Raw genomic sequence first — 11490 nt, forward strand, 5'->3', positions numbered from 1 at the left:
CAAGTCGAGAGGGGAATGTGTACAGTTCTAACCGATGACACTGTCAAACCTCAAGATGAACTTCAACAGTTGTCTCTTTGACCTTCATATCATATGAGGATTCATCGTCATATACGTCTCGATATTTTGGCACGCACAAAGACACACACTGACTCAACATGCCTGTGAATATCCCACCGTTTCCTTCGGATGTACCAGTAGCCGATATATCTACCGTCGATTTCGACCTTTTGTCCAAGGGAGACCCAGAGCAAGCACAAATATTGCTGAACTCATGCCAGAATTATGGCTTCTTCTATCTTTCCAATCACCATGTCGATTCTCGTTTCATGTTCAACCTCGCCGATGCCGTTTTTTCGCTTCCGCTCGATGAAAAGCTGAAATACGACATGGGAACTACAGGTCACTATTTTGGGTACAAGAGGTCAGGTGCCATGTTCGTCGACGACAAAGGGACAAAGGACCACAGCGAGTTCTACAACGTCTCCAAGGACGAGGTATTGGGTATTCAACAATCGGCATCGTCGACGGGCACGAGTTCTTCAACTCCATTGAAGCACGATCATCCACAGGTGGTCCTGGATCGGTTCGGTGAACTCACAACTTTTATGAGATCGTGTCACAGTGTGATATACACCATCACGGCGTCTCTCGGGAAATCCTTGGGCTTATCAGAGGGCCTCCTCGAGTCATTACACAAGCTCGAGAGACCTTCTGTCGACCAGGCACGAGTCACCTGTGCGCCGCCGATCAAGCCCTCGGGGACCATCACCCTAGGTGAACACACCGACTTTGGAAGTGTCACTGTGCTCTTCAATCAGCTCGGCGGACTTCAGGTGCTGGCTCCCAACAAGAGAGATTGGGAATATGTCCGCCCTCGACCCGAGTGCGCAGTGATCAATTTGGGGGATAGTCTGATCACATTACTGGGAGGCAGATTGTACAGCGCAGTGCATCGGGTCGTTGCACCTCCTGGGGAACAAGGTGATTCCGTTCGACACAGCGTGGTTTATTTTTCACGACCGAATTCAGAAGTCAAGTTGCGGGATCTCTTCGAGCACCCTTCAGAAAACGACGTGGCGAAATTGGAAAAGTCATCGGGAGAAATCCTGTTGAACGCCGATGACTGGGTGAAGCAACGGGCGAAGAACTGGAACACTGCACAGTACAAGGACAAGAATTCCTACAAACTGAGTCGAGGCACTGAGCATAATCGAGGATATTGAGACCCAATGACAGTCAGGACTATGGTGTATGCGATCCTGGTTTCTCCTTTTGCTGGGTGGGGTCTATTGGCCGGCGCTGCTTGTTTACTCATCTTTCCGCTGAAGGGTGGAAAAGTACTTATCCGCGTATTTGTCACGGGCATTTCTTTTCGATGATTGCTACACGTTCAGTATGCTATCGATTCCAAAATTTCTTGCAAAGCATCGGGGACTTTGTAAATCGATTCCTCCGACAGACGACATGTTTTGTGAGGATACTGGGAGTACACATAGGTCCCACGACAGACCTTGCGAGGTCTTGGAGATTCCTCTAGCCACTCCCACCAACACCCATCGCACTCACCATGACAAAACCCGTCCTTCTTCTCGTCCCTGGCGCCTGGCATGAGCCTTCTTGCTTCTCCCTCCTGGCGACCTATCTAGTCAAACACGGCTACGTGGTCGAAGGTATATCTTTACCCTCGGTAAATTCATCTCCACCACATCCCAACTTTGATGGAGATGTCGACGCAATTGCATCAACAATCCAGAAACACGCCGACCAGGGTTCGGATATTGTCGTCTTCTTCCATTCCTACGGCGGAATTCCAGGCAGCTCCGCTTGTCGGGGCCTTTTGAAGAGCGACCGTGATGCCCGAGGCAAACCAGGCGGCGTCACTCACCTCATCTTCTGCGCCGCGCACGCCGTCGACGAAGGTGTATCTGTCATGGACAATCTCGGCGGCGAACCATTGCCATGGTTCAACCTCTCAGAGGACCGTAAGAGATCGGTCCTCGCCGACGAAATGTCTGCCGAGCTGTTCTACAACGACATCGACGACGACGAGGTCCTTGCCGAGTTGGTGCGGAACGTCAAGCCACAGAGCTACGGCGCATTCTGGAGCAAGAGCACGTATGCCGCCTGGATGGATGTGGACAGCACGTACGTTCACTGCGAGAGGGACAAGGCGATGCCCGTGGGTTACCAGAGACGGATGGTCGCAGATGGGAGGCGGGCGGTTGAAGAGAGAGGTGCAAAGGGGAGGATGCACCATGTCACGCTGGATGCAGGTCATAGCCCCTTCGTGAGCCGCCCAGAGGAGGTAGGGATGATTGTGCGAAGGGTCGCGGGCGAGAAGGTGTAGTCCCAGTCAAAGGATGACGGAGGAGAGAAGGGTCTTTGGCAACACCGGAACAGGAAGATGGAGAGGATCAAGGCCGACACCAAAGTCGACTTTAAAAAAAAAACGAATCCATTCACCTTGTCAAGACATCAAGTTGAAATTTATCTCATCATGGCGTGCTAATCGTCCAAATAGTTACGCTTGCAGCACTCTTCGCGGACGTCGCGCCCGTACGTGATGCTGAAAGAGTAATAGTAACGCAGAGATGTCTTGATTAGCCACTTCTTGGGTTGAAGATTTATGTACAGACAGCCCTGTACTAAACCAGGCCTTCTCGGAAGGCTATGTCACCGCTTCTCTATGCGTATAGGTGGCTCAATGTTTGAGAAGATGCTTAGAAATGACAAGTCACTGTCTTCAGATGCCCGATGAAACGGGTTGTTGAGGGTCTCAACGGAATGCAACGCGTTTAATCTTGTAACCCTTCGACCTTTCAACGGCGACCGTATAGCTTTAGCGCCAGTTGTTCACCCAGTTCGCGACCAAGGGTGAGTTCCATGGTAACGTCGGAACCCACATCGGCCGGGACGAGGAATGACACACATGATGGAACGACCTGCTCTCCTGCCATCTCCCTCCTGTACAGGTTGCCTGCCTTCAGCGCAGCCAACAAATCAACGGCCCCGGAGAATATGCTATTGATGCCCGCCTCGTTGAACTTATTTATACATATCGTGGAATTTGAGCTTACGGTGCTGCCGTTGGATAGTATGACTGTTCGCTTCCCTTCTTCCACCCCGAGATTAGCACCAGTTATTGTGCATATGATGTCTGACGATGTGGGTCCCGCAATCTGGAGGGCAAGAACACAGTCCGCTGTTGGATCCTGGGGAATCGACATTCTGACACAATTTGTCCTTTCGATAGGGCCGTCTTCTCCTCGAAGAGACTCGCGAGGGTCTATAAATCTCACCAGTCAGAGTCTTGTTATCAATATGGGGATGATGTGGTAAGCTTGCCTCGCCTCTCGCGCTCTGTCTGCTCCTCAATGGCATTCTGCAACCGGTCCCATGCGTGCTTCTCGCCTTCTCCATAGATCAGGGGGATGGAGACTTCGAAGATACCCAACAGCGAATAAGCTTTGTCTTCTGGTTCCATTGTGTGGCGCTTGGCCGCCCATTGAAATCTTTGCTCGACACTGTAGCGCTTCAAGCCCAGCCCCTGCAGGGCCAGAGACGGAATCTCCGTCACCTCGTGGAGAAGATTCAGCAAACTCTCCTTGTCTCCTAGCTTCTGACCTTCTCGGGAGAAGAACTCGACGACTTGGGGAGCTAGAAGCTCCTGCAGTGTCCAGCCTCTGTAGAACCACCGGCTTTTGCGGAATGCTTCTTCCCACACCTCGCGGTCAGCTCCTGATGACGTCGAAACATCTGCGAGGTACACGTAGCATTTTTCTGCGTTGCGATACCATTGGAACATTGAATTAATGGCCTTAGATACCTCCTCACTGCTTCCTCGGTCGATGCAGCAAGTGTCGACCCAGAAATACTCGAGACCGTCTGTTCGTGCCTGTGTTCCGCAGAATTCAATTTTACGATATCCTGGCTTGCTATTGCCAGAGTGCTCCGACATGTCTTTGAACGTGACTTCGCCGCTAGGTTCTTCCCACGTATGCGAGAGCACGGCGTATTTGGGTGCTTGGAGCTCGGAGCACAGCGTCAGACGAGGCTGGCCATCTGAGTCGAGACGTAAGAGGTGCATCGTTGGGAGGTTCTGGCTTGCAAACAAGGGAGGATAGGGGCACGAAAGGTTGGAATGTTCCCTGCGGCAAATCGAGAGTGGTGGAGGGAATGGATTTGGAAGATCTTGAAGGAGATTAAGACCTCTGCGTTGTTGTGAACCTAGTTTCGAGCCAAGCCAGGGAAGTGACAGTTTGCATGCCAAAGTTACACAAAAGACGAGGGTGAAACAGCACAGCCACGGCTCCAAGTTGGGGGGGTTGGTCCTTGTTCAGGCCAAATCCAAATCATCACGAGCTCAGCCTTGAAACAAAAGAACCGAGAACTTTGGTAAGGTCGGTTTTGGTGATGGTACTTTGTATCAACCACCGTTATGTACCTGTTCTGCCGCTCTAAGATTTCCAAACTTGACCAACAAAAGTCTCGAGATCCTCCATGAACTCCTTGGGTTGTTCCAACGCAGCAAAATGACCACCTCGCTCGTGGCATTTGCGCCAGACCAAGTTTCCCGTCGTAGCAACCCAATCGATCGGGATCGGAATGAGTTCCTTTGCAAAGTAAGAATACCCCAAGGGGATCTTGATGTGGTATCTCGGATCATCGTGAGGGAGGGGGTTTGGTCCGTATGACTAATTGTCCGACCACCGAGATCTCATGGTCAGCATATCGTTTGTGTGTGTGTGTGTGTCGAATTGAATGTGTTGTATTAGGAAAAGACGAGGTCAAGTAGAGTGAGTGGACATAGGACTTACATGACGATATGACCACAAGCTACTGTGTGCAGATCTGGTGAGCCAGTACAAACTGACGGATTCGAGGATGGTGTTTAGGGGAAGAGGACTGTCAACCCAAGCTAGAAACTTTTCACCGATCCTGTTTCAGTGGTGTGTCTTGGGTTAGTTGGTGATTGTGGGTGATTTGCTTCCGTGGAGTATCATTTTGAGACGTGGTGAAAGACATACCAAGACAAGAGCGCGAGAGGGCTACTGCTCAAGGCGAAGCCGATCGTGCTCGGTTTCGTGGCGTGTTCGAGCGCGTATGCCGTCTCGGTTGCTTTCCAGGACTCTAGACGTTTGAGTCCGTCTTGTTCGATCGAGGACAATTTCGAGTCGTCTGTCGCCGAGGCGGGACGGGTCATGGCGCAAAAGTTGACTACACATTGTGAGGTCAGCAGGAAAAAATTGGCAGAGGTGGAGTTATATCGCTGCGCCTAAAGTCATGACACAATTGTGACAGGGGAAAAGGAGAGGGTGGTGATAAACGTACGATGTATAGCTGTGAGAGGATTGTCAGCGGTTGAGTACCAACAAGGAATGGAAGTGTCTGTGGACCGTCTCACCTTTACACGCCTCATGATCAACCGCTATGATTCTGGAAACTCTGGATCCCACGTCGCCACCCTGAGCGACGTAGCCAGTTCCAAAGCCTATTTGTTTCATCAGACTGTCCACGATGCGGGCCACGTCCACCTGGCTGATGTCGTTACTGAGTTTGGGAATCCCTGAGAGTGTGAATCCAGGTAAACTCGGAATGACAAGATGAAACGGTAGAGTCTCGGGAGTGTATTTCTGTCTGAAGAGTTCCAACATTGGCAAGAACTCAAGAAATGACCCTGGCCATCCGTGCAGAAGGACAACAGGGACCGCGTCAGGTTTGTTCGAGAACAGTGCGGCAAAGTGGACATTGAATGTCCCGATCTTGTCTCGGATGGGGACTTGGAAGTTTGGGAACGAATTGACTCGATTCTCGGTGGCTCTCCTGGGAGATATCAAAAGGCATCAACAGGAAAGTTCTCTCTCGAGTGCAGAAAGTTGTTGTGCCTCCACAGACGGCCGAAAAGAAAAAGAAACAAACTCACCAGTCAAATTCAGTCTCCCATACACGCTTGGCTTCGATCAACCAGTCTCGTCGGATACCCAGGTGGTTGTCGCCGTTTGGCAGGGAGTTTTCGTAAATGGGACCGGCGACGGGGCTGAATTTGAGCAGTTCCTGCATCTGCTTGATATCCTCGTCAGGGACGTGTAGCTCGTACTCGTGAATGTCCGAGGCGGCATTCGCTGGCAATTTGCCAAACGGTTTCGACGGAGCCATTGTGGTTGGTCTTTTTGAGATCTGGAGTGCTAGAAGAGTCGACAACAGTTGCTTTGGGGGGCTCGTCAACGAGTAGAGTAATACAATTACGACTTGTTGGTGTAATATGATCAAGAAATGTATCTGTGTCAGTTTGTTGCGCGAGGTTGTCTCAGAGGTCCGACCGAGTCGACTGACGGTTCGCCCTGTATATCACCGACTGCTTACATCGGAAAGTGAACAAACCATGGCAGGTAATATAATGGATATCATAGTCAGTCCGAGAGTGACGTCTCACACTTTCAGCCCTAGGCCAAAGTCAAGTCAGACTGCATGACGTGCGAAAGGGCGGGTAAGAAGTTGGCCGGATTGATGGCACGGTACTTTTACCATATGTAAGCAACCTCCCTCGGCATCAGCTTCGAATACGCGCCCTCACAGAAGGTCTCTTCGTGGTGGTTACCTAATCAAAGCCGGTCATTGCCCCTGTGGCAGAGAGCCCCACCAAGGCTGGGAGCTTGCTGTCCTGTTCGCCTGGCCAACAAGTAACGAGCGCATGGAGGGCAAGCTTGATGATTAAAAACAGCATTTCTCGGGAGTACTTTCTGGCCTCGTTCACCTTTAATCATTAGTGTATATTATTGACCTCACACTCACATACCCGGGATGAGATTTCGCTGGGCAAAGGGGTGTCAAGCTTCATACCGCTAACCTGAATCAAGAATGGCACGTGTTCTGGGCGAGAACTGAGCAAAAGGTTTTTTCACTCACGATTCCCGAAGGGGGGACCATGGCATTCTCTAGCGGGCAGTAGATTTCAGGCCAGGGCAAAGCACATGTTTTTTAGGGGGTGTTTCACACCGGGCATCCGTCGGGGTGTGCAATCGAATTGTGTACCGTTCACGAACCTCGAGATTGCAGTGTAACCTGAACGAGGCTGCGCTAACAAGCACAGACACAGGCATGTGCAACGGGGGTTTGGCTCACAGTCCTCGCCAGTTCCCAAACACTGGGGGATCGAGTAGCTAGTAGTAACTCCCCTTCTGTGCGAGGCGTACTGAGGGTTTCCAATGTACAAAATACCTCTGTCGGGTGAGCGGGTTTCCCACCTACGTCCCTCAATTTTACTGTTATGCTAAGACTGCCACCCCCTTCCAAGAACTCCCGCCTAGGCCCGAGCTGTGGACAGTTTCTTCTGGTCATCAGGTTCTCGTCCACTTAACGCTAAGACCTCTTCGCAATTGCCATGCCCCTCCAAAAACCTCGGCACGAGCTGGGCGAAGCCAGAGAAAACGTGTACCAAGTTGAGTTGGCCACAATTCAAGTATTCCGTGCAAATATTGGTTCTTGTTAAACGTCAGCCTTTCAAGACACTTCCTTCACTGATTCACAAAACTGCCTTGCGATAGAACCAGTCACTGCCTATAGATATCCGTCTTCTACCACAGATCAGTCCCTTGCATGTAGAGATACATACCTAATATATATTGCCCGACATCAACCTTAACACGCCGACACAACTCCGAACCCACCAAAGCTCACCAAATCACACACATCACCATGAAAGATACCACCTCAAACCTCTCGTCCATCATGCGAGTGAACCAACGAGAAGGCTTCCATACTTCCTACAGCTCGTCCCTCGTCTCGCTTGCTCCAGGTGCTCTCGTAAGTCTCCGTTCCGTCGGCCTGCTCCAAGAAGCAACAAGAAACCACACAAAATTCCTTCCAATCCGATCAGCCAGAACATAAATCTTGTGTAGCTCTTTTTTTGTCCGCCTCGACAACGACAAAACCAACCAATAAGACTGACACTGACACCGAAAACCAGTTTGCTCGCACTACTTGCCCACCCATGACGCTCACGTCCACTGCACGTTGGTCGTCGGTGCAAGTTTCGGAGAATCAGCACATTGAACTAAACACCGACTTGGTCTTCATCAACCACAGCTGTGAACCGAGTCTGGAATTCCACGTCGTCTCGGACTCAAATGATCAACCGGTCATCGAGCTTCGCGTGGCCAAACGGGTCAATGAAAATGGTCGCCCCAAGGGACTCAGTGTCGGCGACGAACTGACCTTCTTTTACCCCAGCACCGAGTGGGAGATGCAGCAATCCTTCAAGTGTCTTTGCGGGACAAAGTCCTGTCACGGTGAGATTCGAGGGGCAAAGTACATGACGCCGGGGCAGTTGAGGGGGTATTTTATCAATGCCCACATTGAGGACTTGAGAAGTGTTCCTAATGGTGATGAGAAGAAGGGAGCGTAGGTAGTGGACAAAGATAGGGAGAGATATTGACCTGGCGGTTGATATTAAGACTGCTCTCTGTGTAGTGAAGTCAAGTCATGCGCCCTTCACAACACATCAACACCTCATTGGGCGCAAAACTGATATATCCGCATACACACACATTCACAGCTCCAAAAAAATGTTCACTTGATATGTTATGATTTTCAAATGTTGTTCAACAATGGGACTCGTGATCTGAACACAAAAGGCCTTCCTTCATAGTACCCAGAATCCCTTCTGGAGTTCATTAGCGCAATGCCTACCAGCATGTCGCCTGTGACCTTTAGCAATATTCTGGAGAGAGTCGGGAGTAATGGGTGGTAGGGTTCGAGTCGCATCGGTGTTGCCCCTTTAAAAATCAGGCTGCCTGGTTTTCTATTCCCACAATCCCTTCGGGGGTTGTGGGATGAGTTTTTGTTTTGTTCGCTAAGAGATATCTCGTTGATTCACTCACATGTTGCTGCTGAAAGGCAACTCAAAATCAAGATCATCATTGAAGGGACAAGGCTGTGTCGTTGAGGACTACCCATTGTATCGCCAGACATCTCAACGATGGTCATGAAACTCCTCCTCATAAAAGCTGTATCTCGAAGAGTGCATCGTGACAGATGACCCACGGACGATCTTTCTTCCTCTCTACCGATCGATATCCCGGTCATTTCCTTCAAGGTGCAATCATCATAAGAACCTGGAGCTCCGTGAAGTCTCGGCCAGCCGTGTCAGCACTGCAAGTAATTCTGCATCCTTTGTATCCAATCTTGACACGCTGTCTCGTGTTACTTGACTCTCAAAAGGCTTCGCATCAGTCTCACAGAGTGTACCGACATCCGGCATGTCTCCGGTCTGGAAATATCGCCTGATTGCCTTCGCTGTGCACAGCGACGGCGCCGCAATGGAACAATGACCTTCGCAGTCTTGCTGTAGGAGGGTCGACCCGGGAAATCTCTCGTTCATCTTCTTCGCGTTACGCAGTGGCGTCACGGTATCCAAAGTGTTGGAAACCCACAAGATGGGGTGCGAGGTATTGGCGGACACGGGTCCGGCGAACCGCCATTTTGCCCGGGCCTTCCAGCCCGCACAACTGAGTCTCGTCTGAGCCCAGTAGTCGCCCATGGCGCTACTCTGGTCTTGCAGCCGCCGCCAGTAGGACCTGAACTCGTCCTCGGTGAAGCTGCCGATGTCCTGGGCGTCGGTACACAGAATCGCAGGTGTGGCCTCGAGTTCGTTCCAGCCGGGCGAGACACACTCTTCCGAGTACGGTCCGTCAATCTCACACTGGCGAGACCGACAGCTCGGTGTACGTCCATTCTGCTTGTACTCGGCGAACACACTCCCTGTGCCGTTTGTGATATCCTGCAGCAAGTCGACCGCGATCGGACCCAGCATGAGGGGCTGGTAGAGAGCGTCCTTGACGACCATCTTGACGTCGGTCCAGGTGATGATCTCCGGGCCTCGACGGTGGTCGCCGACTACAGAGAGTGGATCGTCCCAGATATCATGGAGGAGGGTCTCGTACGCTGCGAGTATCGCTTGTGGACCTCCGGGCCTCCAGAAGCGACACTGGTCCGGGCCGGCGTCAGAGCAGTATTCCATTATCTTGTGCAGGATGTGGTCTGTGTCATGGAGATTTTGAAGCCAAGGACCGTTGTAGTAGTCCTCTGAATCGACGACACCATCCAGGACCATACGAGCCACTCTTTCCGGATACATGGCTGCAAACGTGGATCCCAGGACCGTCCCGTACGAGTAGGCCCAGAAGAGGAGAGGTTCTCTACCCTCGTGCCACTTTGTGCGTTGGGCGATGGTCTGTTTCGAGTCACGACCATGTGCAAGGTCATGTGCAGCTTGGGCTTTTTGACCTTCACGTTCACGCCACTGACCGTGTCTCTCGATAATCTCGACCATGTCCGCCGCCGCGGGAGTCGTGTTGACATGTTCCAGAAAGTTCGTCCCATTCTCTGATTCAAGTCTGCTGGAGCAACTCACGGAAAAGGCTCGGGCACGCCGCCAGCCGGTTCTCAATGATCCTTCCGAGCTACCCAACAGACCCTCCGCCAAAGACTGGAGGTTCCAGGTCTGTCGAGCAAAGCTATCAGGGAAGCATGTCAAGATAGGCGTACTGTGATTAACCCCGCGGGGATCGAAACCGATAATGTCAAAGTACTTGTCCGACTCTGCTGCTTCGTTGACGGATTTGCCGGAGTCGGCCACCTGTTGCATCAGAGAGCCATGGTGCAACGCCTTCGCCACACCCGAGCCACCAGGTCCGCCAGGGTTGATCAGGATAGGACCACCGTACCGTGGATCGCTAACCGGGACTTTTGCAGGGAGTCGGATAATGGCCAGAGCAACTCGATCCGATGAGCCTTCCGGCGCATGGTGGTCCATGGGAACCTCAAGTCGAGCACACTGGAGTCCGTCGTAGCAGTCATGGTACTGGATTTCTTTTGTCGGCTCGATATCGTGCCATCGAAACTGTGAGGTCGAAGACGTTTCCTGATCGTGGACTTGGATGCGATTGAAATTAAAATTGCTAGAAAGCAATGATTCGACCCATCCACCGATATTGCGCAGACAGAAACCGAATAAAGCTGCAGCAACTATACACCGCAGCCAAAGTGCAATGTTCCTCTGCTGTTGTCGCGGTCGTCTCGCAGTGCTCAATTCAGAGCCGCCACTTTGGATCTTCATCTCAAGTCGATCAACCTTGTCGTGCCGTCAAGTCTCGAATCTCTTGGGAAATTTGAATTGGCGAAGAGCCCCAACAGCCTTGCGAGTCGAGCGAGAGTCTTTGACTTAGGAGGGACGAGCCAGGAGCTTGCTGAGAAAGCGTTGTCGCTCGCGTTTCAGGGTCGAAGCCTGTCAACGCCGTCAACCACCGGGTCTAGCAAATAGCGACCCCCACAAGCGGCTCGTTCCCGCTCCAAATCCAGGCCTCAGGGAGCGACAAAGCTGCTTGGTGCACTTCTAAATAGCTGGCTGAAGACTTATCTAAGCTGCCATCCAAAGAACCAGTTAGTGGCAGCACCAGAACGACGTTAGATGATCATCGCCTCATCGAT

General features: G+C 51.6%; 5 protein-coding genes across 6 annotated transcripts; 1 reads left to right on the top strand and 4 right to left on the bottom strand.

Moving 5' to 3' along the window:
• Nucleotides 1-2638: 2638 nt before the first annotated feature.
• On the bottom strand, nucleotides 2639-3230 carry PV06_00332 (uncharacterized protein; the record flags this gene model as incomplete). The annotated part of the gene is made up of 1 exon (XM_016400822.1): nucleotides 2639-3230. The coding sequence occupies one exon, from the start codon at nucleotides 3228-3230 to the stop codon at nucleotides 2823-2825; it is 408 nt and encodes a 135-aa protein (XP_016267875.1). The 3' UTR covers nucleotides 2639-2822.
• Nucleotides 3231-3319: 89 nt separating this feature from the next.
• Nucleotides 3320-4090, bottom strand: PV06_00333 (uncharacterized protein; the record flags this gene model as incomplete). Its single annotated transcript, XM_016400823.1, has 1 exon — nucleotides 3320-4090. The coding sequence occupies one exon, from the start codon at nucleotides 4088-4090 to the stop codon at nucleotides 3320-3322; it is 771 nt and encodes a 256-aa protein (XP_016267876.1).
• A 45-nt stretch (nucleotides 4091-4135) lies between these two features.
• On the bottom strand, nucleotides 4136-6725 carry PV06_00334. 2 transcript variants are annotated; one of them, XM_016400824.1, is made up of 6 exons: nucleotides 5927-6725; nucleotides 5408-5826; nucleotides 5335-5343; nucleotides 5031-5220; nucleotides 4821-4941; nucleotides 4136-4697 (listed from the first exon to the last, which is right to left on the bottom strand). In XM_016400824.1, the coding sequence occupies exons 1-6, from the start codon at nucleotides 6157-6159 to the stop codon at nucleotides 4461-4463; spliced, it is 1209 nt and encodes a 402-aa protein (XP_016267877.1). In that variant the 5' UTR covers nucleotides 6160-6725; the 3' UTR covers nucleotides 4136-4460. The 2 variants fall into 2 exon arrangements, with proteins under 2 accessions (XP_016267877.1, XP_016267878.1); XM_016400825.1 differs by having other exon boundaries at nucleotides 4136-4941.
• A 762-nt stretch (nucleotides 6726-7487) lies between these two features.
• PV06_00335 (uncharacterized protein) lies at nucleotides 7488-8489 on the top strand. Its single transcript, XM_016400826.1, has 2 exons — nucleotides 7488-7806; nucleotides 7970-8489. The coding sequence occupies exons 1-2, from the start codon at nucleotides 7699-7701 to the stop codon at nucleotides 8405-8407; spliced, it is 546 nt and encodes a 181-aa protein (XP_016267879.1). The 5' UTR covers nucleotides 7488-7698; the 3' UTR covers nucleotides 8408-8489.
• Nucleotides 8490-8529: 40 nt separating this feature from the next.
• On the bottom strand, nucleotides 8530-11210 carry PV06_00336 (uncharacterized protein). The gene has a single exon (XM_016400827.1). It carries the CDS (start codon nucleotides 11117-11119, stop codon nucleotides 9107-9109), a length of 2013 nt encoding a protein of 670 aa, XP_016267880.1. The 5' UTR covers nucleotides 11120-11210; the 3' UTR covers nucleotides 8530-9106.
• Between the last annotated feature and the right edge of the window lie 280 nt (nucleotides 11211-11490).

The sequence above is a fragment of the Exophiala oligosperma genome, assembly GCF_000835515.1.
Source record: "Exophiala oligosperma strain CBS 72588 unplaced genomic scaffold supercont1.1, whole genome shotgun sequence".
Classification (NCBI taxonomy): domain Eukaryota; kingdom Fungi; phylum Ascomycota; class Eurotiomycetes; order Chaetothyriales; family Herpotrichiellaceae; genus Exophiala; species Exophiala oligosperma.

Coding starts and splice junctions, on each gene's coding strand:
- PV06_00336 (XM_016400827.1), bottom strand. CDS start 11,119: ATGAAGATCCAAAGTGGCGGCTCTGAATTGAGCACTGCGAGACGACCG.
- PV06_00335 (XM_016400826.1), top strand. CDS start 7,699: ATGAAAGATACCACCTCAAACCTCTCGTCCATCATGCGAGTGAACCAA. Junction 7,807..7,969: donor CGCTTGCTCCAGGTGCTCTC/GTAAGTCTCCGT, acceptor ACCGAAAACCAG/TTTGCTCGCACTACTTGCCC.
- PV06_00334 (XM_016400824.1), bottom strand. CDS start 6,159: ATGGCTCCGTCGAAACCGTTTGGCAAATTGCCAGCGAATGCCGCCTCG. Junction 4,942..5,030: donor CCTCTCGCGCTCTTGTCTTG/GTATGTCTTTCA, acceptor CCACTGAAACAG/GATCGGTGAAAAGTTTCTAG. Junction 4,698..4,820: donor GCTTGTGGTCATATCGTCAT/GTAAGTCCTATG, acceptor TCGGACAATTAG/TCATACGGACCAAACCCCCT.